Source organism: Cyclopterus lumpus, chromosome 22 (assembly GCF_009769545.1).
Source record: "Cyclopterus lumpus isolate fCycLum1 chromosome 22, fCycLum1.pri, whole genome shotgun sequence".
Classification (NCBI taxonomy): domain Eukaryota; kingdom Metazoa; phylum Chordata; class Actinopteri; order Perciformes; family Cyclopteridae; genus Cyclopterus; species Cyclopterus lumpus.
Window position 1 is genome coordinate 13,564,077 of NC_046987.1, and position 27,985 is coordinate 13,592,061.

At 40.9% G+C, this 27,985-nt stretch overlaps 2 protein-coding genes across 4 annotated transcripts in view; one reads left to right on the forward strand and one right to left on the reverse strand.

Moving 5' to 3' along the window:
• Window positions 1-20: 20 nt before the first annotated feature.
• Window positions 21-26,239, reverse strand: cnksr1 (connector enhancer of kinase suppressor of Ras 1). Of its 2 annotated transcripts, none has more exons than XM_034562918.1 (21): window positions 26,074-26,239; window positions 24,709-24,866; window positions 22,614-22,816; window positions 22,125-22,209; window positions 15,162-15,203; window positions 14,925-15,044; window positions 13,077-13,136; window positions 10,738-10,806; window positions 10,403-10,528; window positions 9,072-9,172; window positions 5,114-5,259; window positions 4,416-4,591; window positions 4,252-4,285; window positions 3,726-3,901; window positions 3,437-3,510; window positions 2,993-3,064; window positions 2,514-2,584; window positions 2,003-2,064; window positions 1,828-1,915; window positions 1,351-1,535; window positions 21-1,038 (listed from the first exon to the last, which is right to left on the reverse strand). In XM_034562918.1, the coding sequence occupies exons 1-21, from the start codon at window positions 26,123-26,125 to the stop codon at window positions 589-591; spliced, it is 2,550 nt and encodes an 849-aa protein (XP_034418809.1). In that variant the 5' UTR covers window positions 26,126-26,239; the 3' UTR covers window positions 21-588. The 2 variants fall into 2 exon arrangements, with proteins under 2 accessions (XP_034418809.1, XP_034418810.1); XM_034562919.1 differs by having other exon boundaries at window positions 1,351-1,532; window positions 26,074-26,178.
• rps6ka1 (ribosomal protein S6 kinase a, polypeptide 1) overlaps window positions 26,109-27,985 on the forward strand; it is a 43,566-nt gene continuing 41,689 nt past the window's right edge. Inside the window, exon 1 of one of the 2 annotated variants that reach the window (XM_034562920.1) lies at window positions 26,109-26,267. In XM_034562920.1, the coding sequence (XP_034418811.1) occupies window positions 26,124-26,267 (144 nt within the window). In that variant the 5' untranslated portion in view covers window positions 26,109-26,123. The remainder of the gene's footprint in view (window positions 26,268-27,985) is intronic. The other variant, XM_034562921.1, reaches the window with a different exon arrangement.

The window sequence follows — 27,985 nt, forward strand, 5'->3', positions numbered from 1 at the left end:
CAGGGACTTCACAACACATGTCAGTGATCATCACGCTGCCTTTTTATTAAGCTGATCAATATCACAGTGAATAGACATCTCTGCCATTGAGGAGTCTTCACTGGTCTATTGGGCAATAAGGAACACACACAACTGTCATACAGCTTTACTATATGGTTCATATGTTCATATAGTATAAAGTGTCCTCCACAAGGGAAAGAACGCTTAAAAACCACCTTGACCAACAAGGGGCTACGCCTGTATTTCTGAAGCAAATTTTTCTGTGCAAAATATTTCAAATGTATACCTTTTATTAAGGCAACGTCAACAAACAAATACATACAGTATTTATAATAAAACTGAGGCATGACATATATTGCAAATTGTCATTGAATTATTTGGGAAGTTCTACTTTCTATCATTAGAAGAACCAGACGGCCTTAGAATACCATACTGCACGCAGATTTACACTTGGCATATTGTTCTTTTCTCTGTTGTAAACTAGTCGTATTTGGTTGTTGTGAACATATCTAGGTCTCAATCTGCACCTCTGTCACCTGGTTGCATGAAGAACGTCTTCCATTTGACAGTGATGTGAGTGTTCCGCCGTTAAATGTAGAAGTAGTTCTCAGCGGGTTCTCCGCTCTCCAGCATTTCACTCAGCTGTTCGTTTATTGAATCCTGCAGCGATCCAAGAGAAAGTTCTAACAGCGGACTGGTGCTCGGAGAACCCTGTGGGATCTCGAGGAGAACATCAGACGGCTCTGCGTCCACCAACTGCTCCCCGTCGCTCAGGCTCAGTCTGTATGCGCCTTCTGATTGTGCGCTGGCGGTTTCCTCTGCGACAGTTTCCTTTGCGACAGTTTCCAAGGCAACCTCCTCCGTGGGCGTGTCCTGCAGGGCCGCGCTGTCCGCTCCTTTGGAGGCCTCGAGTGCGGACAGTGTCTCGATTTCCTGGACTAGTTCCTCGTTCTGCTCCTTCCACTGGCGATACTTTGAAGCTGACAGATCAGAGTCCTCTAAGAGCTTGTTGATCTGCAGCAGCTCCACCTCTTTGGCCTGCAGCGTAAAAAGGGGTTTAAGTGAGAATGCATCTATAGTCAAATATGAAACTTGCTGATTTTGAGCATCTGAGAAAAAGAAAACTTCCTGTACTAGTCAGTTATTTGATATTAATTCAATCGTATGTCCTCCAGTCAAAAGAAAAGACATCACAAGTCACACAGTCTCAGTGATTCCTGACTGGCCAATGCTAAATGAACTTGGTCTGTGAAGTGCTGAAGTCAGCAGAGTGTTTGACCTGTCAGTATGTCATATAACACCCAGGGGAAGTGTAACCTGAGCCACGAGCTGGAGGACCGTCCTGCTCACCTTCAGAGTGCTTTGCAGGGCTCGGAGCGTGTGTGCCTTTTCATTGATGATGGGGTTCTTGTTGCGTCGAATGAACGATTTCCTGAAGTGGTCGTGTGTAAACGGCTGCTCGTTGCCAATCAGAGAGACTCCTCCTTCCTTTATGTTGTTTAGCATCATGCCCATCTCATCCACTGGTCCTCCTTCTCATAGGGAGGAAGACACAGAAAGAGAAGAGCAAATAAATATGGAGGGAGAGACATGAAACAAGATGGAATTAAATACAAAAAAAGAGCAGTGGGGTTTTGTCAACAGTTGATTGGGTTAAATATCCACAGGGTCAAGTCAGGAAAACAACATGGCGTGATTTAAATAAATGTTCCACTCACATATTATTAAAACTATCAGGGGGATACAGTCTTCACAGATGAAAGTAATGAATCATTGAGAAAGAAAATAAGAAAACAGCCAAGAACTGAGACCATACTCAGTCCATACCTGTTCCTTTGCTGCCCCCTGTCACAAGACTGGATAATGGCACGTTCGTCTTTACCTTGAGGCGAGGCAGAGTGTGGGACTGCACTTTCTGAGGCACACGATGAAACAGGAAATGATCAGAACCGAGCTCCAAATGGTGTGTGTTGTGTTGTTTATGCAGGAGTAAACCTCAAACCTTGTTTCTTCTGCGGGTTGAAGGTGATGTCTCGCTTTCTGATTCAGTCTCACTGTAACATTCTATGAGGGAAGACAGGTGTTACATTGATGATATCACAGTATATGAAAAAAACATCTGGTGTGCAGATAACTTTCCTGATCATTTTTTAACTTGCTGGCTGGACTCAATTATATGCACTGCATGTAACCATAGCAACAGTTATAATGTTGCCAATTAACTCTGCCTGGTAAATAATATGTTATCATAACCATGAATGAATGATGGCCACAGTATGACTGAGGTTGCCTGATGTTGAACAATGGAGGAGGAAGTTATTTCAGTTGCAGCACCAGGACCCCTCATCCAGCATTAGTTTTATTTTTTAGTCATATTAAATAGATTACATATGAACCAAAGGTATTGCAAGACATTTAAGATGAATGAAACTACTGAATACATTTTACGTGCATGACCTTGAGGGATCAGAAGTACAAATATAAGTTCAAATGTAAGGAGGCTGTTTGCCTACCTTCTTCACTATCTGGGGCAGTGTTAAACTTATTGTGTCTCTGTATGGCTGTGATCAGACAGTTAATCCACCTGGAGGAAGAAAGGTAACAAGCTATATCAACACAGACTAAGCAAATACAACGAATGTCTCAATGATGTTCAGGATTGAGCTTTAAATGTCAACAAGTGCCCCATTGCTTTACACAGCACACCAACAGGATCCTGAACAGCCAACTAGGGGGCAGTGCAGACCAGCACCTGTTAGAGTATGAGACCTCTAGCACAATCACTGTTATCAAAAAAATTAATGAACATTATATTTTGTAGCTGAAGCACCAAGTCTACCATCATACAGCTGCATTTTTAAGCTGGTCATTTGTTTAAGAAATGTAGCACTGAAGGCTAAACCCTTCGTTTGTTTATGTTCTGCAAAATGAGGAAGACATATTAACAAATACAGGCAGAACAAGTCCATATATTGTTATCAATCCAACTTACTTGCTCATGTCGTTGACATTGTCAGCTGCAAAGAAGAAGTTGTGAAATCGCTGGTGGCACATTTTGAACACGCTTGGAGGGAGAGAGAACAAAGAGAGAAACAAACATGAAGTTTTGCAAAAGAAATTCTCGCTGGCCATCATTTTTGTCTAAAGAGATAAGATGCAATAAATTCAGATACAACAAGCTATTTTTCTTTTGCAGTCATTTTGAAAAGATGTGTTATTTGGCGGAGACTCCTGCATCACGTACATCGTATACAGTACGTTGTTTATGCAATCCAAGATAGATCATCCACTGTGCACAGGAACAATAACATTTCTGTTTCAAACTAACCAGCTAAAAGACGTCATCACTGTTACATCATATAAAGAAACTAGATCCTCACATACTCCTGGATGAAATGTGATATGAGATATGATCCATCATTAAATTCATACTTACTATTTTCTCTTGTGCTCTCCAGCACTTTCTATGTTGTAGCTGGCCATATTGACAAAACCCTCTGCCTTCTCATCCTGTAAAAAAAAAAACATATACAAACAAACAATTCAATAAAGTTATACATAAGACTGGCAAAAAAAACAAAAAAACTATACCATTAATTAAACCCTAAACACTATAACACTAAAACACCAGTATTAAAATCACCTTTAAAGATGTGTGTTTCAATGGTAAGAACTCATTTATTTGGTTCTGGAGCGATTAACTACTCTCATAGTTGTATTCACACCTGTTGGCTGGTGTACCAATAGAGGCAGGGCCCCTTGAGGACGAACCAGAAGCGCTGCCACTTCTGGGCGAGGAAGACGTTGCTCTCCTTTCTCTTCTTCCACAGCCAGCTGTCGCAGTCGGGTTGGCTCAGCTCGCGGCAGGACACGCGGCGCCGACTCATAGCCGTCGACATTCCTGGGAGAACGAAAGGATCGGAAGAAGAAGAAGAGCACATATTCCTTTCCAAATTCTGAATATTCCTCTATTTTCTTCCGAAAATGTGACAAAACATTTGAGAAAATATCAATATATAATAACATATAATAATAATGTGCATTTGTAATTATTTCCATCTTAAGTCCTACAGATAGGTAAGGAAACATTTTCGAGAAACATTTCAACATGTTTATTTCCTATTCTGCTCTTTAGAAAATGTGCACTTTGGCCCAAACCCTTTTTGTCTTAAATGCAGTGCAACCGTGTTCAGGTATTGAATTTGACATATGTTGCTTATATCAATGTAGCATTACAGCAAACATGTTTACCTTTTGTAGAGCTCTTCTTCGTGTCCTTATTGCCCTGAAAAGATAAGCCGATGGAGTTTTAAACTGTGCTTCATTCAAATGTAGTTCAAACAACATCAACAGTGGGGTGTAAAATGTTTAAAATGTATGAGAGAAAATATTTGCATGTCTTTCTTCCCTCTCACCGTTTGTCCCACCATGTCAGGGCAGGAACTGATGCTGGCAGTTTCCTGGTCGACTCCCTGAGGTGAAGGACTTCTCAATGACCCAAAGCTAAAGGGAGAAGGACTTCTGGGGGACGGAGACGGGTCTTGTCTGAGTCTTGGGGAGAGCCTTGAACTTTCCAAACTCTCAAACTCCCCTGAGCAAGACATATACATGTGATCACCATGCATCAACCAGCAGCGTAAGGTCTAGCATTTTCGTTGACAGAGAAATCTCAGTATTACTAATTAAAACATCATAAGTCACATTGAATTTGTGTCAGCAGTCAATGATGGACATTTAATACTCTATTAAACAACCAACATCGCTGTAACTAGGCAACACATCTCATTGGTGTGCACGGTGCCACTAAATCCATTCCACTGACTGGTTTTCCATTAAGGGAGCATTTTGTGTTTTGATGTCATCTCATCTTTGGGATGCCACAGTTTGAAATCATTTTAACGTTACCATGAAATGCAAAACAAACAAAACAAACAACAAACTACACTGCTCACAGTAAGATCTCAGGGTGAAATTGCAGCAAAATTAATTAAGGCTTTTCTTATTATTACCTTTAGGTAGTGAATGTATTCTTTATGTTATTTAGCATTTATATATATAAATCCTGCTTCAACCACTGAAACCAGATGCTCTCTTGCCAAAGGCCCCTTCGTACCTAAGGCTGATGTTGATGATAGCCCCCCCTGTTGGCTGTGATATGAAGTGAGAGTCAGTCTCTCCTCGCCCTCCCTGTCAGAGGACAACTCTGATTCCTCCTGTCCCATAGGCTGCTGTTGAACAACCGGGCCTTGAATGGCTCTCCTGCAATGGAAAACACATAGAAACACATCACAACACCGATCGAGGCTCAATGGTGGTGCATTCAGGTGCTTCTGAGAAGCAATAATGTCTGGTATGAGATGAGGCAGTATAAATGACCTGTATTGGCTTTTAAAGAGGTGAAATATGACTGTTTTCCAGTAGTCTAAAGTGTATTTCCTTATCAGGATGTGACAGAGATATTTACAACCTTAATGCACCATTAAGCTCCATTTGTCTGAGTACGCCTGCTCCCCATCAGCTCACACTGTCTCCTTTTGCCTTTCCATCACTCTTTTTCCTCCCTTCTCCCATTTTTCTTGTTGTACTCCCCCTTGTTTGTGTCTTTCTTCATCTCTCCAAACCTCCCTCATGGATTCATCTTTTTGCTCATCTCTTCGTCTTCTCTCATTTCCAGGCAGCCGTGTGTTGTTGCCAATGAAATTTATGGCATTTGCAGTGTGACTGTTATTGCACACCTACGAGGTCCTGGCAGACTTACGAGGTCAGAAGGGTTTGTGGGAGGTTCAGCTTTATTGAGTCAACCCTTGCTCGTATAGTGATCAAATCTTATGTCCAACCTGCTCTGAGATGCAGAGTCGAGGAAATGAAAACACTTTCTATTCAAGACTGAATTTATTTGACAGATCTAGGTACGGCAAGATGCTTTGCTTCAGAAAAAACACTGTCAAAAGCTTTTGAAGTAGCATATTCTGGTCATGTAAACCTACATTATTTTATATCAGGGGAAGCCGGAACAGTAACTGGCGGGTCTGTCCCTTCTCAAAGTTCAAAGTTCAAAGTTAGCTTTATTGTCACTTCTTCCATTTGTGCAAACATACAGAAGATCTGAAAGTACGTTTCTCTCTTGTCCAACATAAAGTGATTGTAGTAATAATAATAATAATAAAAGTAAAAGTGCAAACAGCTAACAACTCCCATACATGCTTCCTCCTCTTGTTCTTACATATGGCATTGACATTGAGCATTTGGAGGTCTTCCCACAGAACCCTCTTCTGTCAGACCATTACCTCATAACTTTTGAGTTTATACTCCCGGAGTATACACCGTTAGTCAAAAGTTTCTACACCAGATGTCTAACTGACAGTGCTGTAGCTAAATTTATAGAAGCGATTCCTTCTGCATTTGATTCAATACCACGTCTCAATGTGACGGAGGACTCCTGTGCTAACTTTAGTCCGTCCCAGATTGATCATATTGTCGATAGTGCTACAGGCTCACTGAGAATGACACTAGACTTGATAGCCCCACTGAAGAAAAAGACAGTGAGGCAAAGGAGGTTTGCTCCCTGGTATAACCCTCAGACCCGCGACCTAAAGCAAACTTCACGAAAGCTTGAAAGCATATGGCGTTCCACCAATCTGGAAGAATCACGCTTAGTTTGGCGAGATAGTCTTAAAACATATAAAAAGGCTCTCCGTAATGCCAGAGCAGCCTATTACTCATCAGTAATAGAGAAAAATAAGAACAACCCCAGGGTTCTCTTTAGCACTGTAGCCAGGCTGACAGAGAGTCACAGCTCTGTGGAGCCGTGTATTCCTATAGACCTCAGTAGTAATGACTTCATGAACTTCTTCAATGAAAAGATTTTAACTATTAGAGGCAAGATTGATGCTCTCTTGCCCTTAACTACTACCGATCTGTCATCAAGAGGAGTGGCCTTGGAAACGGCTGTATGCCCTGGTGTATATTTGGATAGCTTTTCTCCCATTAACCTAGACCAATTGTCCTCAATGGTTTCTACTTCTAAACCGTCTACCTGTCTCTTAGACCCCATCCCAACGAGGCTGCTTAAAGACGTGTTGCCTTTAATTGGCACCTCTCTGCTGGATATTGTTAATGTGTCTCCTAATTGCATCAGATAAAGGACTCATCTCCGTACTGGTATTATTAGACCTTAGTGCTGCGTTCGACACCATTGATCATGACATCCTATTACAGAGACTGGATCAGTCGATTGGCATTTCAGGTACCGCACTAAGTTGGTTTAAATCCTATTTATCAGATCGATCTCAATTTGTATTTGTAAACGATGAAGCCTCAATGACCACCAACGTTAATCACGGAGTTCCACAAGGTTCTGTGCTTGGACCAATTTTATTTACCTTATATATGCTTCCTTTGGGCAATATTATCAGGAAACACTGCATAAACTTTCATTGCTATGCAGACGATACTCAATTATATCTATCGATCAAACCAGAGGAAACCAACCAGCTCGCTAAAATTCAAGAATGTCTTAAAGACATAAAAACATGGATGACCTGCAACTTCCTGATGTTAAACTCAGACAAAACTGAAGTTATTTTACTGGGCCCTGAACACCTCAGAGATCAATTATCTGGTGATGTGGTTTCTGTAGATGGCATTTCCCTCGCATCCAACACCACTGTAAAGAATCTAGGCGTTATCTTTGACCGAGACTTGTCCTTTAACTCCCACGTTAAGCAAATCTCAAGGATTGCATTTTTTCATCTACGTAACATTTCAAAAATCAGGCACATCTTGTCTCAAAAAGATGCAGAAAAGCTGGTTCACGCGTTTGTTACTTCCAGACTAGATTACTGCAACTCCTTATTATCAGGCTGCCCTAATAAGTCTCTTAAGCCCCTCCAGTTGATCCAGAATGCTGCAGCTCGTGTACTCACAAAAACTAAGAAAAGAGATCACATTACTCCTGTATTAGCTGCTCTGCACTGGCTCCCTGTAAAATCAAGAATCACATTTAAAATTCTTCTCCTCACCTACAAAGCCTTGATTGGTGATGCACCATCATATCTTAAGGAGCTTGTAGTACCATATTGCCCCACTAGAGAGCTGCGCTCACTAAATGCGGGGCTACTTGTGGTTCCTAGAGTCCTAAAAAGTAGGATGGGAGCAAGAGCCTTCAGTTATCAAGCTCCTCTTTTATGGAACCAGCTTCCACTTTCAGTCCGGGAGGCAGACACAGTCACCTCATTCAAGAATAGACTTAAGACTTTCCTGTTTGATAGTGCTTATAGTTAGGGCTGAATCAGGTTTGCCCTGGTCGAGCCCCTTGATATGCTGCTATAGGCTTATAGGCTGCTGGGGGATGTTTTAGGATACACTGAGCACCTCTCTCCTCTTCTCTCTCTCCTTATGGATACATTTACATCTCTCCATTGCACCTTATTAACTCTGCTTCCTCCCCGGAGTCGTTGTGACTTCACGTCTCATAGGGTCCATTGGACCTGGAGGTGTCTGATGCCTTGTGAGCCGGCCTCCCACCTTGGCCCTGCTGATGCCCCGCCCCCCCCCCCCCCCCCCCCCCCTCCTCTCTACCTCCTTCTGTTTCATGGATTGGAGTTCCATTCATACATTGTCATATTCATGTAATGTGTTTATGTAACTTTGTAAATGCTGTTCATTCTGTACACATGACATCTATTGCTTCTGTCCATCCATGGAGAGGGATCCTCCTCTGTTGCTCTCCTGAAGGTTTCTTCCCCTTTTTTCCCTGTGAAAGGTTATTTTTGGGGAGTTTTTCCTGATTCGATGTGAGGTCCTGGGACAGGGATGTCGTATGTGTACAGATTGTAAAGCCCTCTGAGGCAAATTTGTAATTTGTGATATTGGGCTATACAAAATAAACTGAATTGAATTGAATTGAACCTTGCCTTCATCCAGGGCATGTACTGATATAATTACTTACATACGTATATTGCGTGAGGGTTGAGGATCGTAAAAATCCTATTAAAACACAGTACTGCCCACAATGTCCTGATCCACCCAGAATTATTCAAATAAATAGCTAATTGAGGGAGCGCTCTCACCTAAAAGACAGGGATCTGACAGACGCTGCTACCCTCTCAAATATGGAGTGCCTCGGATTTTCCTCGTCCTCTTCTCCCTCCGACCTCTCTTCTTCCTCCTTCTGAAAATAAATCAGCAGTGATACAAGTATGAGTGTACACACTAAACTGTGTGTGTGTAGATAGGAGTTAGCGGAGGGTGAGGAGGCGGGATGAGGATTGCAATAGCAGCTTTCTTCTCAGGTCTCCATCCCCTCACTCTGTGGCAACAACACAGACGCACGCACGCACACACACACGCACACACACACACACACTCTCGCTAAGAGCAGTGCATCGAGAAAGGGCAATAAGGAGCTGATTCAAATCTCCTTTTGTGTATCTTCTCACCCTGCGGCTGCAGCGAGGATCTGAGATTAACATGGTAGTCACAAGGGGGGTGAAACGCACAAAATGTGTGTTTGCTTGTGTCAGACTCAGTATGTAATTCAGTGTGTGGTTCAAAAAAGAACAGCAGTCGCCATAGTGACTACTGAGAGTGAGTGTTTATTACAGTAAAGCGGATCCCGAGGGACTGTTCTATAGGGCATTCTTGTGGAAGGGACGCTTCAGGTTCCCCTGACAGGAACTATGTAAACAATCCAGTTTTCTAAAATCTGACGTGATGTTTCACCCCTGGGTGTAATTATCTTAAACGGAAACCACAGGGGAGAAAATCTAAATTGTGTGTGTGTGTGTATAATGCTGTTGCCGTGGGATTTCTTCTTATGGCTTCACACAAGTTTTCAAGCCCACAAGCTTCAGAGGCAAATTAGAAGGAACAAGAAGAATGTCATTCCTGAGAAATGTTAAAGTCTCTGTGCGGCTCATCTTGAGCCATTGTGCACATTGATATATACATGTGATGATCTGCATATTTCCCTGATCTTCTGTCGAAATGGGATGGTGGAGATATCAAGTGTGACACATGGATGATGGAATGATTCAAACCGTTGATTCATTATCAAGATGTGATAAAGTGGATGGAGCAAATGAGTACTGCACATTCTTCTGAGGAAACCTTTGAGAGCATTTAGCAGAAACCTTCTTACGAACCAGGCAATCTTCACATGAGATGTGTGTTTTTTCCAGGAATATCTACAGCGATGTTCATGGAAATCCAGCATTTAGTTTTTAAGACACCTCATCATGGACCAAAGTGTTGGTCAAGGGGAACAATGAATGACCATCATCCTCTGAGGACCATTAATATACTGTACTCCAACTAACACAGTTTCCTTTGTAAATCAGAAAGGTAAATAGAGTTGAAGGAGTGATGTGGTGAGTGGAGGAGGACTGCAATGATCCCTGACCTGTGTGGAGGAGAGCTGGACTGGGTTTCTGCGTCCCACTAACCCAGGAATCTTCTTCAGGACCAGAGTCACTCCGTTGGGATTCTCCCGAAGCTTCTTCACAAGGTTGGCTTTGCTCCAGCCCACCTGATGCAGAGAAACAGGTGGTTATTCCACTCTGAGGGTTATCGTTTCGGACACAGAAACACTTTGTTGGAATGTACAGAGTTTTGTCTCAGTCAGATAAAGCTTAAGACCCAGATAACCACACACACACACACACACACACACACAGTGCAACATGTATATGTATATGCAGGCCTGTGGACACCTGCTGTTTGCATTGTAACACTCACCACTATCTGGTCGTTGACTTGAATCACTTCATCACCAGCCAAGATCTTCAAATAGGCATCTGATGAAGCCTGCAAGAGGAGACACAAACTCATAATAAATCAAATCCAGCTGAATAATCTTCTGTGTAACCTTTGGTAGTTTGCTTTTACTTTTTAGGGATAAGGTATGGTCTTAGCCACTGTGATTTGCAATGAGTGCTTGGAGGGATTGTGGTCCACTTCTCTACGCAGATCCTCTACACAAATCCTTAAGGTTTCAAGGCTGTCGCTTGGCAACCCAAAGCTTCAGCTTCCTGCACAGATTTTCTATGGGATTCCGGTCCGGACACTGGCTCCAACACTCCCTGACCTTAACGTGCTTCTTCTGGAGCCGCTACGTTGTCGCCTTGGCCGTATGTATTGGGTCATTGTCGTAATGGAAGACTCATCCACGGCCCATTTTCAGTGTCCTGGTTGAGGGAAGCAGGTTGTGGCCCTAGATTTCACGGTGATGGCCCCCGTCCATCCTCCCCTCGATGCGGTGAAGTCGTCCTGTCCCCTCAGCAGAGAAACACCCCCAACGCATAATGTTTCCACCTCCATGCTTGACGGTGGGGCTGGTGTTCTTGGGGTTATACTCAGCATTCCTCTTCCTCCAAACACGGGGAGTCAAGTTGATGCCAAAGAGCTGGAGTTTGGTCTCATCTGACCACATCACCTTCTCCCAAGCCTGCAGGTGTTCATTGGCAGACTTCAGACTGGTGTACATGTGCCTTCTTGAACAGGGGGACCTTGCGTGCACTGCAGGATTTTAATCCATTACATTAGTGTGTTACCAATGATTTTCTTGGTGACTGTGGTCCCGGCTGTCTTGAGATCATTAACAAGTTCCCCCTGTGTAGTTCTGGGCTGACCCCTCCCCTTTCTCATGATCCTCGATACCCCACGAGGCTAGATCCTGCGTGGAGCCCCAGACCGAGGGCGATTGATGATCATTTTGTGTTTCTACCATTTCCCAATAATTGCGGTTGTCTTCTTCTCACCAAGATGCTTGTTTTGTATATTCTGTCTCTCACTGTGCAAATAAACCTACAAATAAAATTACAGACCGTTCATTTCTTTGTCAGTAGGCAAACTTATAAAATCGGCAAGGGCTAAAATGAAGAAAAGAAAGAAGAAAGAAGTGTACACTTTTAAATAACCTTAGTTATTAAGGAGCAGTGGGCTGCAGTGAAGCACTGGGGGAGAAAAATCTTTCCAAAATCCACTAAACGCAATTATCTAATTCAACCAGATGTATTAAAAGGAATAACTATCATGGTATGGTACAATCTGACAGTGGTTAAACATATATTGTCTTGCAGTATCATCCATAATATTATAGGACTCTCAAAAGTGATATTAACTGTTATTGACCAATGACTATGTGGACACATAGTACATAGTAAATAATAGTACCCAGGTTGATTTTATCATTATGTCAGTACTTTCTCTGTGTGAGGCAGTCCCAAGATCACACACACAAGCGGCCAGTGGTCCTGTTTCTTCATAGCAGTCAGCCGTACTGATTAACTAACTACAGTTGCTGTGACATCATGGAAAATAAACATCTCTGTCTTTCTCATCTTAATCTTTCCATTGCCCCACAGTTTATTTTATGAGCTCCCTTTATCCAACTGATGTCCAGCTTCCTCAGAAAATGTCTCCGCTCCTTCAATGAGGTTTTTTATTGAGTTTAGCAATCAGTTACTCTCAAATCATTCAGAAATAATTAGTCTGACACATATGTTTTTTAAACAGATAGAGTAGTGTACTAATTCTCAGTGTATGTCCGAATTACAATTAAAACTAATAAAATCATGTTAATCATAAATATAAAACATGCCGTGATGTGTCTGCAAGATGTGTCTTTGTTTACCTTTAAACAACCTATATTACCTTTAATATGTATATATGTAATTTTAAGTTACATTATAAATGCAAAGTATTTGCAGCACAAGGCCTCATATTGGTTTCAACTTCAAAACAGTGGCGCAAAGAAAGGTAAGATAACAACTAAACATAATATATCACACAAAAGGTAGACAAAAAGGGGATTTAGGCTTCTTCAAGAAAATATGTGACAGACCTGAGCCACAGAGTCCTAGTTTGAGACCTGTTACACTCCAGCAGGTCAGCACACATTTTAACAAGAATGAAACACTGTGAGACTCTTTTGGATGTAAACCCAAGCTCTGAGAGACAAACCACAGGTAACATTCACCTTATGGTCTGGAGTTCCAAAGGATTCGAGAACACACACATGGTTGACCCCGTGTGGATGTGTGGGCTAAAAGTGAAAAAAAATGAGAGAGCCTGACCTCAACAGCAGTTCCAGTCACGTAGTGGTTACTGGAGCCAGTGGATGTTATTTCAATTCCCTAAGAGGAAGAGAAACAGAAATATACATTAGATAAATAAGAAAGATACAGGATGATAAACCTGCATTATAGCAACTTTGCAATTCAAAATGTCCATTTTACACATTACAGAGCCAAAGTGATTCACCATAGTGGACACAAAAACATTGCTCTATCATGTCACTGTCATCGCTGATGGAGTCTGTGGAGGTATTGATGTCTGCCTCCAGATGTATTGATGGTTCAGCCTGTAATTACCCCTCAGCCGGCCTTGATTGATTGATTATTTTGAGTCATAACTTCTGCACTAGTCACACTGCAGAAAGCTCAGATCATATAATCAATAAATCTCACATGGAAACAGAAACATAAAGGGCTAAAAAAAAAAAAAAAGCAGCCACTGAGAAACCATTTCCTCATAAATAAATAAAATGAACTGGTTTCCTGAGCGTTACTGGCTCCAGTGGGACGTATTACTGTGTATCACAGCATTTCAAAAGCTGAAACCCTCAAATGTGGACCTTAAAATGCTTTAAAATTATTTTGCATATTTTCTCTTTTTCTCCACCTTCTCCTATTTGACTGGAATTAATACAAGTATAGGTCAAATGAAAGCATAAAACGCAAGCTTTCACTTTTGGATGTATTTCATGAATGAGGCAAATTTTACATCATGTTTTTTACATTCAGTGAATTATCTTTCTTCCGTCCTCTCACTTCTCTTTCTTTCTGTCCTTAGTTCCCGTTACGTTCAATCATTTAGAGGAAAGGCCTACTTATTGCTGATGTGCTCCAATCAATCTCTATAAGTAGCCGCCTAGAGACACACGCATATGTGTCCATGGACACAACCAACATGTTTGCCTGATGACTACAGCATCAGAGGTGATGAAGTGGAAATTTAAAATCTGCTTTTGAGACACACTGGAGATGATTAGAGCCAATCGAGCGAGTGAGTGAGCACATGAAGACAGGACTGCTATTACCATCTAACATGGGAGAGTCTTCCCTTATGGGTTGGAAACTGGACAAATGTATACTTAGAAATAAATGAAAAGGAGATAACAGGCAAAGAAAATATCTAAAATTGTTGTACCGTATGTACCGACTGAAGGCTGTAAAAGAAAAGAAGAAAAAGTTGTTTTGAGAGAATAATTACAATAGAACTGGTACATGGAGAACCTTGATGAGTTGAACTAAATGATGATGGGAACTGCGGGAAGTGAAGAAAGCAGAAAACAAATACTGAAAAGGATAGAGAGAGTAAGAGAAAAAAAGACACAGTTATAGGGGTTCATTTAAAACAAGATGCTGCACGGATGAGATGAACAAAAGAAACAACATCCAGGGGTGACCAGTAAAGTAAAGAAAAAGCAGAAAGAGTATGAAAATAGATAAACAGAGCTGAAATCACAATTTCTAAAACATCTTCATACCACTCTTATTTTGTTTGCATCAGCAGCCAATGGCCCACAGTACATTTTTCTTTCTTAAATAACAAATAATTTCTCGCAAGAACAGTTTGACTATTGCTTGTAAAATCAATCCGTTGATCATCAAAATAGTTTCCAACAGTTAATGAAGTTATTAATTATTTATTTGTACCTTTTATACATTATCAAATGGATAATTGTCAGTGCCTTTGGTTGGACAACTAAACACCCACTGACCACATTTATGAAAATATATAGGACAGTAAAAGAGTTTGCGTTTAATATAGTAAATATAATGTTCATCTACTCAGCACAATACTTTTCATTGGTTCTACATGTAATATAGACAAAGGGTTATTAAGAGCAAGTATCTTACCAGGTGATTACCAGGTGACACAGGCACCAGGTCCACACTCTCGAGCTGAGCAGTGTGGGTAAGAAGCCCCTCAGGACTGGAACTCAGGATCTCATCACACACTGAAACCAACAGACGGCACTAGAGCAGAAACAAACACGTATTCATTCTCAAGAGTATCTCATTAAATTATTAACAAAATAAAAGGAAACTAAAATGTATTTTTAGTAAAGTAGGATCAAATATACAAACACTCACTACAGATATGATGTCCTTTTCCTTTTCGTAGACAGTGGTATCCTGTTGAATGAGTGAAACAATTTGACATGAGTTCCATACTAACTGTGTACCAACATGACACCACAGCAGCCTTTTTAATGCTCTGATTGATTTGTGGAAATGGGACAATCTGACTCAAAACTCATGTCCTATTTCCTCTTCACAGCATGAGTCGGGAAGTGAAAGGCCAAAGGCATCTACATGCAGAAGAGACACCACTCCAGGCTAGGCTGAATGATTAATATATATATATATATATATATATATATATATATATATATATATATATATATATATATATATCATTGTAATCGTTTTGACAGGCATGGCAATTGCAATATTACAGGGAATGCTAATTATTTCACAACATATCCTACTTTTTAACTAGAAATCTGTACCCAACACAGCTGTTTTCTTAAGTCAGTAGAATATGATGTATATGTCAGGACAACAATATTTATAATAAAATGGTAAAATGATCACATTTTGATCAATTGTGCAGCTATATTCCAGACATTTCATGACATTTAACTGGCTTTTATCACAGCAGTGCTCGATTATCAATGAAAAACAAACAAACAAACATAAAACAGAACATATTCAATAACTGCATTCAGCAAGTGGGCGATCAATTTTGTGGAGTGTAATGTCCACTTAACCCAGGGCAGGGCATGCATGTGTGTGTGTCTGTGTGTGTGTGTGTGTGTGTGTGTCTGTGTGTGTGCTTGTGTGTGTGTGTATGCCACAGGAAGTCAGTGGCCATTGTCACAGTTAACTAGAATCAGTGGAATTTAACGGTTTAATCTGTGGTTGGGAGGAAGGTGCTCCTGCAGGCATTACTGTGTTGTAGAAATGAGGGGAGGCTTTGAATAAAGGAGGATGTTTATACGGCACAGAAACTGAGTAGACTAATGCCACATACCATCTCTGCTGAAGCTGATTTGAAAGGCTTGATGATGTGATGAGTTACATAAAGGATTGTAAAGGGAGACTAATCCCTGTGAAATGTAGCAAGGGATCAACGAGTGAGCCCGGCTTGGTTTCTGGGCTAATTAAAGGCTGTGACACAGGGCTGCAGGGAGGGGTGTAACAGGGTGAGTTTCTGTCATGGCTGCTGGTCAGTTTGTTTGTTTGTTGTGTTTGAGTGTTGACAGTTGAGAGATGCAGGACGTGCGATATATTGATTTACACCACAACAAATCAGGAAAGGAAACTCCTAGAGCTGCTCAGATCCGTTGTCTTTGTCTATGGCACGCTGGCTAGACGCTACAGTAACTTAGTCAGTTAATTAGCCAGATGGTTAGTTAGGGCTTTATTCACAGCATAAAAATAAATGAATGCAATTTGAATGGATATTTAAAACCGAACGTTAGCATTAAAGGACACCATTATAAAATAAAATGGAGCTAAAGCTATAACCTTCTTCAGTCAGCTGCTAATTACAAACAACATATTATTAGTGCAAACCGTCCTGGGCGAACGCATCTGAAAAAAGATTTAGGCTTATAATAAGGATACATTTGATCACAATTAAAAATAAATATCTCCGTTTAGTAAAGCCAAGTTTAAACCAACATTAAATAGAGTTTAATCAATAAGATGCCTGCTATCTTGAATCTGTGTACTGTTAGGACCGAGTAAGTAATCTATAACAAACATACTTGATTATTTTTGCTCAACCCATCTAAAAAAGGCATTCATTTTAAAACTCCTCAAGCTTAAGTTTAGTTAAGTTAATACTGGATCACATTTTAAATTGGAGTTTGAAGATGTGGTGCAACATCATTCAATTTAATTATGTTTAGAGTAAAAACTAAATTGACATTTAAAGAGAGGTTTACATGTAATCTTTCTTCGTAATTTCTTTTTTAAAGAAACCATAATTGAATTGGGTATAAAATAAATCCTTGCTTATGCACAACCCAGAGTGAGAATTATTTTTAGCCAATAAGAGAAGTTTGTGCCACATAATAGCCGACCACTAGAAACTCAAGGCAATCACAAGAAAGTGCCTAAAGTCCGGCTAAAAGCTATTTCAGGCTGTACTAAGTCACAGTAATGAGCTAAATGCTGACGTCAGCATGCTACCATGCAGATATTTAGCAGATATAATGTGCAATAGTCACCATCTTCTACTAGTGGTTGGCATAGTTGTGGACACATTTAACTAATGTAAAAGTCAGAGGACAATGAACGTCTGAAGTAAATGTCATGGCATCCTTTGATAGTTTACGAATTAGGGAAATAAAAATTAATGACCGCAGTGATGAGCCAGATGCAGACAGGATTCACTGTTACAATGGGTTGAACCCATGCCAGAAACGTATGACTTGGCCAGATTCTGTTGTAAGTGTGATACTTTATTGGAAGTAGTGGGAATATTAGTTTTTAATCCGACCACACACCTGCATTTCTGCTTTTACCTCATTAGTAACACCTCTTTCTTTCCAGCACCTCACCACTGCTTTTTAGACATAAGGTAAAGATATGACAACATTCACACCTCTGCTTTCTGTTTGATTCAGGGCCACATCAATGGAGGCTTCCCTGCTACAGTAAAACCTCTTCTGCATTTCTTTTTAACAGGAAATGACACATTAATGTGTGTGCGGTGGGCGACGGGCACACTTCTGCCCTGAAACATTATGCTTGCAAACATAATCACTTCCTGACCTGATTGAAGCTATTTCACAAACGTGCCCCAAAACATCTAAAAGTATGAAAATAAATAACATTGTATGGGACATGAAGCATATGACACGTATGAAGCCTAGGATGCCTGTAGATTTAGGCCACAGTGGTTCATTGCTGAGGCAGAGACACAAGAGGAGAGGAAAGAAGATGCACTCGTGAGAAGAGGAGCTGTGGGTCGGACATGTTTGGACAACCATTCATTTCTCTCTCAATACGATGTTTACCAAAATATTTCACTTGAAAACAACTGCTACTGTTTTTAAAGGAATCCCTCAGGTTTCGCAATACACAAAGTATGTACATCAATTAAAGCAAAACAAGGGGTCAAAGGTCACTCATCACATTCAACCCCATGCAGCTTAGGCACAAGCTTATAATGCCACGTATACCTATCAACTCCTGTAGTACCATGGAGAAAAATGTGCCTTTTTGAGCCTCTCTGTGCCCAAACAACAGCCCAAAACATCATACAACAGACCAAAAAAACAAATTGAGCTTTTATTCCACTTCATTGTAGCTACACTAGTTACATATTAGCCACAGCTGTAATGCAGACCATCAATAAATGGCAGACAATACCATGCAGAAAATGCTGCACGTTTATTTATTCATCATAACAGAAATTCAGAGTAAACACATAAAGTAACATGCATCTGCTTCAGTCTATAAGAAAAAAGGGTTTTGTGTTGTGTTGTGAAGGCCTTGAGCTAACTTCACAGCAGCGTGCTGTGCCTAAAAGCTGTTGTCTCACTATAGTTGTCTAGGAAACAAAGACAAGCTATTATGTGGGTGTAACACTAACAGCAACAAGAATGCACACAGCCATGCGTGGACACACATGTACCAAACGGCTCAAGCTGTCACACAAAGATACAATAACACAGCCTGTTGATTAGAGACTATTAAACTTTGTTATAAAATAAAAAGCCTTTCCGAGTCGAGCCTGTCATCTTCTGCCTGTCTCTGCGTGTATGTTTACATACTTTGACTTGCACTGGTAGATATTTCCTATTTGCCAGCAGGTCACAGACTTGCTATAAAAAGACTGGGAGACATAACTAGATCTCTTTACACCTGCTCCTTATCTTTCCATCCAAATCTTACTTCCCTGTCCATGTTGTCCTCCTTGCTTTGCACCACATCTCTCAGTGCCGGATGTTGTATTGTGCTCTCTTTTTTATCAACACCCTAAATAATAAGTCATCGTCATTCACCTCTGACAGCGCACATAGGTGAGGCCTTTTTCTCAATTTATAGGGTTCATTTTTAGTTCACTCTTTGGTATTCTCTGCTATCGATTCAAGCCCCTTATTATTTATATATATTATTACTCCTGAGCTTTAAGTAAATCCTCCAGTAGTAGAGAGAGGTTGATCATTTATTTTTCATCAACAGTTGAGCCGCTTTTCGTATGTTGTTTTTGATGATGATATCTTTCCAGTCAAAAAGCATTACCTAACCAGCATGTTCTCTTTTCAAAGATTTGTCTCAGTAGCTCCGAGTTATTCAAGTATAAGTTAAATATTAAATCGCTTGTAGTTATAGTTTCAGGTGATGGTTATGATGTCAAAGTCGTTTTCAAAAGTTAGATTTTGCAACATAAAGATTTTCCATTTCTTATATTTTAGAATCACTGTTAAACTCACGTACCTTTGTGCAATTCTTCCAAATTAATTGTTGCTCTCATAACCAAGTTAACATTTCAGAGAGCCCTTTTTTGCGCTTCGCTGTTGGCTGGCTCAAAGCAGACTGAGTGTGTGTGTACTGTGAAACTCTGACTTGACAACTCTACTGTGGAATCCCAAAAACACCAGCTGACTGCTGCCCTTGACCGCCCTCGGGGTGCAAGAACAGACACAGACACACAGGAAATAAGAGTCCTTTCTTTGTTGTGAAGGATGTGGTGTAGCTTCTGTAAAAGCATGTTGCCCAGAAAAGAACATCATGGTGACGCCTCCTGACAGCACGTCAAAATCATCACAGGGGCTGAGAGCATGACGTCCGCCTCACGCTGGTCCGTCTGTGTGCAATGGGCAATGCTTACACTGCTGATGGCATCGGGTGTCGGGACACACACATAAGCTTATGCTATTTGATACAGTTGTATCGTACATGCTACAAATGTTCTTTCACAGCGACGGTTACAAGGCCAGTGCCTGCAGGCTGATAACCTGCGACAACTCCCGGGTCTGAAAAGTGAAGCCAAAGTGCCCTCAACTTCCATTCTTTCTAATAGCCATCAAGGGGCGACTCCACTGGTTGGAAGAATAAGTCAGATTGTTAAGTATAGTATAGAGATTGTAAGTATGACAATATTAACCTACTTCTCACTGGATTTATAACCTCAGCAAAAATTGTAATGAGTTTGTGGTCTTGGTAAAAAAACTAATATTTCAAGCTCAAGGCTTCAAAACAGAAGCCCACAAATCGAAGGGTGACGTCAGGGTGACTTTGTCCACTTCTTATATGGTTTATAATTCAATGATGACAGTTGAACTGGCATAATGTCATTTTCTCGTCTAGTTACAGCTGTGAGGGCATCTCAGCTGTCCAAAACTAAGGTTTTATCTCACCTGACATGTATTCATGAATAACAACACAGCATCTTCCAAACCACTGGCCAAAATGCTCTTGGTACAAAACGACTTCTTTATGAACAGTAATTATTAGCTTTAAAACACCTGCACACACATTATAGAAGTGCGCACCAAAAAAACAGGAATTGAGCAACAATAGCCAGACATGACCAAACGATGATCAACCACTGTGAGTGACCAACGAACAAAGCAGTGAGGGTTTTGACTTACTAATCACTCGCTAAGTGCCAAGCTGACAATAACTTAAAAGAGTAGCCAGCAGGCCCATATCTGATTCATAATCACAAAAACATCCTATCAGAGTGAACAAGCTCAAAAAATCTCTGAAACCAATACTTCCTTCCTTCCCCTCTTGTCCATACGAATAATGTTACTGTTACTGTACACCAACACAGAGACCACAACTCCCATGTATCACATGCTAAACCATGCATGATTGGCATAGATTAAAAATAATATTTGACCTCTCGCATCAAGAAAACAGAGAGTTCCAAAAAATAAATAAGATTGTCAGCATTGACTTATAACAAACAAGCTAAAGATATAATGGTGTATATATGTAGGCTGCCGCTTGAGACATTGTAAGCAGTGTAAGAGCAGCAAAAGAAGCCTCACTTGGTGGGGAATTATCCAATCAAAGAGGTGAGAACTGTACCTGTCGTGCTGGGCAGACGTCCAAAGCTGGCTATAGAGGTCTATATATAAAATCTCAACTCCTCTACACCTCTGACTGCCTCCTTAGCTCTCTCTAATTACCTCCCATTCTGTTGCTATCTCTATAGCTTGCTCTTCTTTTTATCTCCTTCGCTGCAGTGAGGATATTTATCTTGAATGTCACCACACCTTTCAGCTTCTCTGCCTGTTGCTCTCTACTGTTCATTCAGCGACATGCACTCCCCCAGGAGTCAGAAGTCATTTAGCAGTCAGTGCAATCCCCCTTTCAGTCTCCTCCTTCTTTCTCCGCCTTCCCCTTTGCTTCCCGTTCTGCCCTTCCCTTCCCTTCCCTCCCCCCTCCCTCCTTGCCTCCCTCTCCTCCCTCGGCACTACAACATATCCAGGCCTGTCTCTTCGACTACGTAGTAAACACTTTTCACCCTCTTTACATCCAGTTATGAATATTCCTTCTCCTCCCATTTCTTTGACACATGTAACACAGCCATGAAGGAGTAAACACGAGCAAGATCCAGCCCTCCTCTTTGACAATCCTTCCAACCTAAGCTTCTTCAAGGTATAGCCACCTCCAAATATGCCAGGAATGTCAAGATAAAGAATTCATTACTCAGGCTAAGCTGAGAATGTGGGAGTCTATTTGTGCTTCTGTTTTTCTTGCTGCTTTTTGAGGGTTTATTTTAAAGAAGAAATACAACACACAGGTTGTAGTTCCTCTTTGGAAATGTAGTGTGCACGGCAACACCACTAGAAACATGACTATTAGTGTGTGGTTCCGCTTAAGATAAAACAACCTCACGTTGTCATGAACACATGTGCAGTAAATGCACCAAACCAGCCATTCAGTTTGCATAAAAGAGATATAGAATTTCACTGCAAAGCAGCCATTTGATGGACAGATTCTAACAGTATATATGCGATTATAAGTCACACAAGAGTTTTCTGCATCTCGATACTTAAAGCCACGAATGAAGAGACCAACCTTGTGGACGATGTCTCCAAGCTCTCTGCAGTAGTTGAATATGTTCTTGCTATCGGTGTATCCACTGAGCTGGGACAACTGATACCTGACAAAACAGGGATTACTGTTTCAGACTGGGAGGATTTACTAGGTAGATACAGTGGATTAATTTCACACTAGTAATTAAAAGGAACAAAGTCAAATTAAGGATCTGAGAAAGTCACACAAAGAGAAAATGAAAGAGAGCAAACAGGGGGGGTTACATTTTAAGAAATAGGTATCAGATTTCTTAACAAGGGGCAACAGGTAAACAGTCAAAACATTCATATACAAAGGCTTCACCTCTAATTGATTTACCCCACAGCCATCCGTTTTACATAAAAACAACAGCCACAACTATATTTATAAGACACAGCAGGGAACATTTTGTGAGTAAAAAAATAACTGTTGAATAAAATAGAATGTGGACTACTGTATACATAACGGTTAGATAACTCCCTCTTTACAAACCTGTTGAGCAAAGAGAAGAGTCCTTTGGCAGAGGTGATGAGCTCCACTACAATCTGCAGGATGGCAGCAGGCAGCTTGGTGGTGCTGCGTCCATCATAGGTGTTGAGGCGCCAGCGGCCCTGGATGCCCATCTGGAGGGTTTGGGAGACGGCCCGCAACTTCTCTGTCAGGCCGCGTAGGCTGTCCCCACCTATACCATACGTCTGGAGAGCACACACACACACACACACACACACACACACACACACACACACACGTTACTGATTAAAGGTAATACATAATCTGTGACGTGTGATGCATTACGTCCCCTCTTGCGACACGTAACAGAATGCAGGGGTGTGTTGTTTAAGACACATTTTTATATATTGTGATTGCAACACCCCCGTTTTAATTGTGGCTGGAGGCCGATACCGCACGTCAATCCCCTTCTCTCTCTCCTTGTTTCCTGTTCTCTACTGTCACATCACAGCTCGAACACAATCCAGCCAATATCTGATAAAACAACTGACTTTGCAACACTGTCCACAACAGCCTCATACACCCAAATATATTAAAGGGAAATATACCACATTATCAACAGTATGTATACCCTATCATGTCCTCATAACGTAGACTTTTTAGCTCAATATCCAACAAATGGCTATTGTTGCTTTGTGTGAGTGTCTAATATTTTGTCCCCCCCTATTTTGATGAGAATAGACTAGTTATCTATAATAATACAATACAAACCAAAGCTATAATATCAAACTGCAGCAAGGGATAAAATGAACAGAACTGTGATGACGCTCATGTTTCTGCCCAGTGGTGGGAGACGTGACTCTTGACAACCACTGAAGAAGAAGCAAATTATTGTCGTGACCCACTTGTTGATGTTCAAGAGGTTTGGACCGGTCAGACTTTGTTGTTACACATCAACCGGCCGGAACAATCCTCCGTCATCAAGTGCCCATCCATAATTCATGGCCTCGCTGACATTGTAATTATTAATTATGTAACCGTGTACTTGAATGTGTTTGGCCTGCTCCATGTGAGCATTTGATGGTTGTTATTATGAATGAGTGCAGTGTTAGCGCTGTAGGAGCATCAAGACAGAGAGGAAGAGAGGCGCACACACACACACACACACACACACACACACACACACACACACACTGTACTCAATATTTAAACTACACACCTGTGTGTATAGGTTCTAATATGATTTTATGTTAAACAATTTTACTTTTCCCTTTTCCTAGAGGGAATCATTCCCACACTCATTCATAAAGACTTTGGATTAAACTGTTCAGGATTATTTATATCTTTATAAAAGTTACTTAAACAATTTGACAACAAGCAGTTTAAGCAGCCTGTTACAGCTCCAAAGCTGGAACTTTGCCTGATACTGCCCAGCCCAATTAGTCCCTCCATTACACAAAAGCCATTCTGGAAACACATCAACACCCCCACACACACCAACGAGACTATTTAGATGTCCTAAAACTACCTCTTAAAATTGGAGAGGGAGTAAAATTAATTAGGCAGCGGAAAAAACGGGATAGAGATTCCAAGGGGAGTGGAAGTGTTTTCTTTAAGCCGACCACAAACCTTTCCTGAAATTTGCATGTAACTCATTAGATGCAGGCTTTGTATTCTGCTTTGATTGCATGACAAGTCCTTTAATGTGAACTGGAAAAGTAAAGTAACTATTTTACTATGATAATGCTTAACTATGGGGGATCGTTATATGAAAGTGGAGGGCAAAGTGAAGCAATAAACTCAAAGCTGCTGCATGCCGCTAGGGGCTCTGATTGTGAAGCAGGACTTTAATGGCAATAAAAGCAGTTGTGCATTCTGGCTGGAATTGCAAAAGGTTTTCTAACAACTGCCGGGTGCACTGTGCAAACAAGAGCAGGGTCTAAAAACTGTGTGATGGTGGAAAAAGTACACCTCAGTGCTCTAACATCAGAACATGCACAACAACACAGAGAAGACAAGAGTGCTCAGCACATATCCAGTGCACAACAACACACCCAGCAAACAGCCTTGGATACACAGCGCGCTGCTATGGACGCATGCTGTACACAAACACACATGTTTCCGCTTCGTCCCTCACCAGAGAGCAGAGTTTCTCCACAGCATCCAGTATGAGCTCTTGGTGTCCGATCTTATGGACTCCCAACTTTTCCAGGTCTTGACACGTCAGCTGGAGCAGATCCAGACCCGACAAATGCCACTCAGAGACCGGGTACTGATGCAGGGGGGCATCCAGACCTGGCAGCATGACACACAATCACATACACTCAGGGCTTTAACATGCAGTGCACAAGTATCAATGGCAACCCACTCATTGTCATAAAGTCACATGTGTACAGGTACAGACATGCATGGACTAACAGAGGCAGAATACCAGCATGCAAAAAAACTTCAGCTCCACATTTTGTATAAATAGGTCTGAAAGCAGTAAAGATGTGTCTGTTAAACACAAGTTATTTATAGAATTGATTTTGTTATTAAATTGTGAATATACTATGTGATGATGATATCATTGATGAAATCATAATATGAATGTAATGACCACTTCAAAATAAAAGCAAAAAAGGGCTTAAGACAATTAAATGTGTTATTACATGTAATAAGTAATAAGCAACATCATTAATTTCAAGTAGTCATTTCAAAAATAAAAGTACTGATTATGCAAAATGTCCAGTTATATTATTGGATCATTATTATTTATGTATTACTATGTAAGTGGTGTTGTAATGTTAACTATTTCATAATATTGTTGGACAATTTAATCTGTAACCATGCTGTATATTTCATACACTGAGGGGTTTTGCAAGCGAAATCGTAATCTGCACATAAACAAGTTATGTTGAATAAAGGTATACATTTTTAGTAAGAGTATAAAGTAGCATGGAATTCAAGTACTGAAATACAAGTACCTCAAAACTGTACTTAAATTGAGTAAATGTACATATGACTTTCCAGCACCTTTTCTGCAGGCTATTTACATATCTAGTAGTATACTAGATATGTAAATTAATTAATATTATTAATAATAGTAAAACATCTCCCCTCTGCATAAGCATGCATCCACGCAGTGTACAGTTGAGTAGCCAATAAACACTCTGAATAAACGTCTGGGCGTGAATCAGTGTGCCAGTGAACGCAACATGTCCTATCAAGAAGACAGAAACACAGCCATGTCCACTGTTTCTGATTATAGCTACCACCTGAGTTGTTGACACTGATCGGAACAACACTTTAGTGGCCTCTCTCTCTCTCTCTCTCTCTCTCTCTCTCTCTCTCTCTCTCTCTCTCTCTCTCTCAGCACAGGCCATTTCCTCATTCCACCTTTCACTTCCAAGAGGATTTGCGTGACGCCTCTATTTCTGTCTCTATACCGTCCGAGCCAAAGTCACCGTGAAGCGATCAAGGCGTGAAAAAAAAGCCGACCGATCCGCGTAATGTCCCTCACCTTGCAGCCACGCGCCGACTCTCTCCTCGCTCCACGACGTGATAGGCTCCATGCTCGAAGTCCTGCTGCGGTCGCTCGTTCAGATTCAAGCCTCCCTGGCTGACTTCTACCTCAATGGGCTGCTCGAGGGAGGAAAAGTTGATCCTGATTTGGACTCGGACGATGACGAACGCCCCTCCTTCTCACAGGTACAGGTAAGAGTCCCCCTGTTGTCAGCCAATAGCGCGGTACCGTCAGGCTCGGCCAGGAGCAAGGACCCCTCCCTCTTAACCCCCCACCCCCTCCTTACCTGGAGGCACAGAAAGGTGCTGCAGCTTTAAGACAACTTCACAACTTCCTTCATAGTTTTACTTTCATGCACGATCACGTCACGCACACGAGGAAGCCGCGGGGCCTGTGCTCCTTCCACAGCAGCGGTTTGAGGTGCACACGAGAGCAGCGATACATTATGTAATCCACTGCAATAACCCTGTAATAATGTTTCAATAACCCTTAAGTGACCGTGGAGACAGAAAGGTCCCCATTAATCACGAGGTCGCGGTCAACGCTGCATATGATTGCACTCAACTAATACTTATTTTTAGCTCAATAAAAGGTACTCTACTAAACTATGATCCCGTTCATGAAAAATACACACAATTTCTGATGCAACTCGTCAGGTGCCTTTAAAGTGCATGAAATGTCACAAGACTTAAGTTGTTCTCCAGACCAGCAGACCTAATCCTCTTTCCAACTCTGGTTAGGCTGCTCTCCTGGGACCTTTCCAGGAAACGTTTCCTATTTTATCCTTTGAACTGTGTTGACAGTTCTTTTGATATATAGATGTTATATATATATATATATATATATATATATATATATATATATATATATATATATATATACATATACATTATGGTAATAACCCAATGTTTTTACAGCACGATAACATTCCTGCTTGGTGAATTATTTAAAGTATTAATGATTATATGCTACTGGATAAATTATTCGTTAATAATTTACCCGCAACACAGATACATAGTTTATAACAAAAGAGATAACTTTTTGAATAAAATATTTTTGTACTATGTTTTTGTTGTTATTTGTGGGTATTTGTTCTCATTGAAATTTATTCAGCACTTCAGAATACGCCAAGCATGCTGGATTTCGGGTTCAAAGTTCCTACAAAGTTGAATGATTACCTCCATATAGTTCAATGGTATGCCTTCGCTCTTAAAGGAGACTATGAATCACATGTGTAGTGTTTGCTCCATTCATGCCACCTTCAGGGATTCAATAATGCATCTATGCTTTGAGCTAGCAGAGTTAAACTGTGAAGTTATTGTCAACGTCTCATAGTATACATTGCACAACAGTTCCCAACTAATCGGCAGTTGAATGTTTCCCTACAAGGAAAGGGCAACGTCTGATGAAAAGGCTGCCATGAAAGAGCTGCCCTCCGATATCTGGCACCCCCTGCTGTTATTCTCTTTCAACCAAGAGAAAGGGAAAAGTCAGACTTATATGTCAGCCAACCAAATGGCACGTGTCCCCATGCGTGTAGTATATTTACTTTATGCCAATATTTTCAGATATCTGGAGAAAATCTGCGTACAAAAACCTGGTGCTGAAATGTGTCTTTGCAGAAGACCGTTGCTCCTAATCCACATTGTGAGACTTAAAGCACTATTCGACCATCAGCCATGGATAAGTGTATTTCAAATTAAGAAATTAAACAGGAAACTGTATACTGAATAGTGGAAAAGGGTATTTGTCATTATGAATTCTGACTGCATCACTAGTGATCTTTCAAGTCAAGATGTGTTCTGCTGGAGGGAACATAACTGAGCTTGAATGTAAGACATTGGTTCACCAGTCTGACAAATCAAGTCTGAAAACCATCGTAATGGAACATTCCTGCCCATCCATATAA

Bases quoted from the DNA above. Each gene is read 5' to 3' on its own strand.
- cnksr1 (XM_034562918.1), bottom strand. From the start codon at position 26,125: ATGGAGCCTATCACGTCGTGGAGCGAGGAGAGAGTCGGCGCGTGGCTG. The intron at 15,204-22,124 runs GTTGGTCTCTTC...CTCATTCAACAG, and splicing joins TTGGAGACATCGTCCACAAG to GATACCACTGTCTACGAAAA. The intron at 2,585-2,992 runs GTAAGTTGGATT...TTCTTCCTCCAG, and splicing joins AATGTCAACGACATGAGCAA to GTGGATTAACTGTCTGATCA.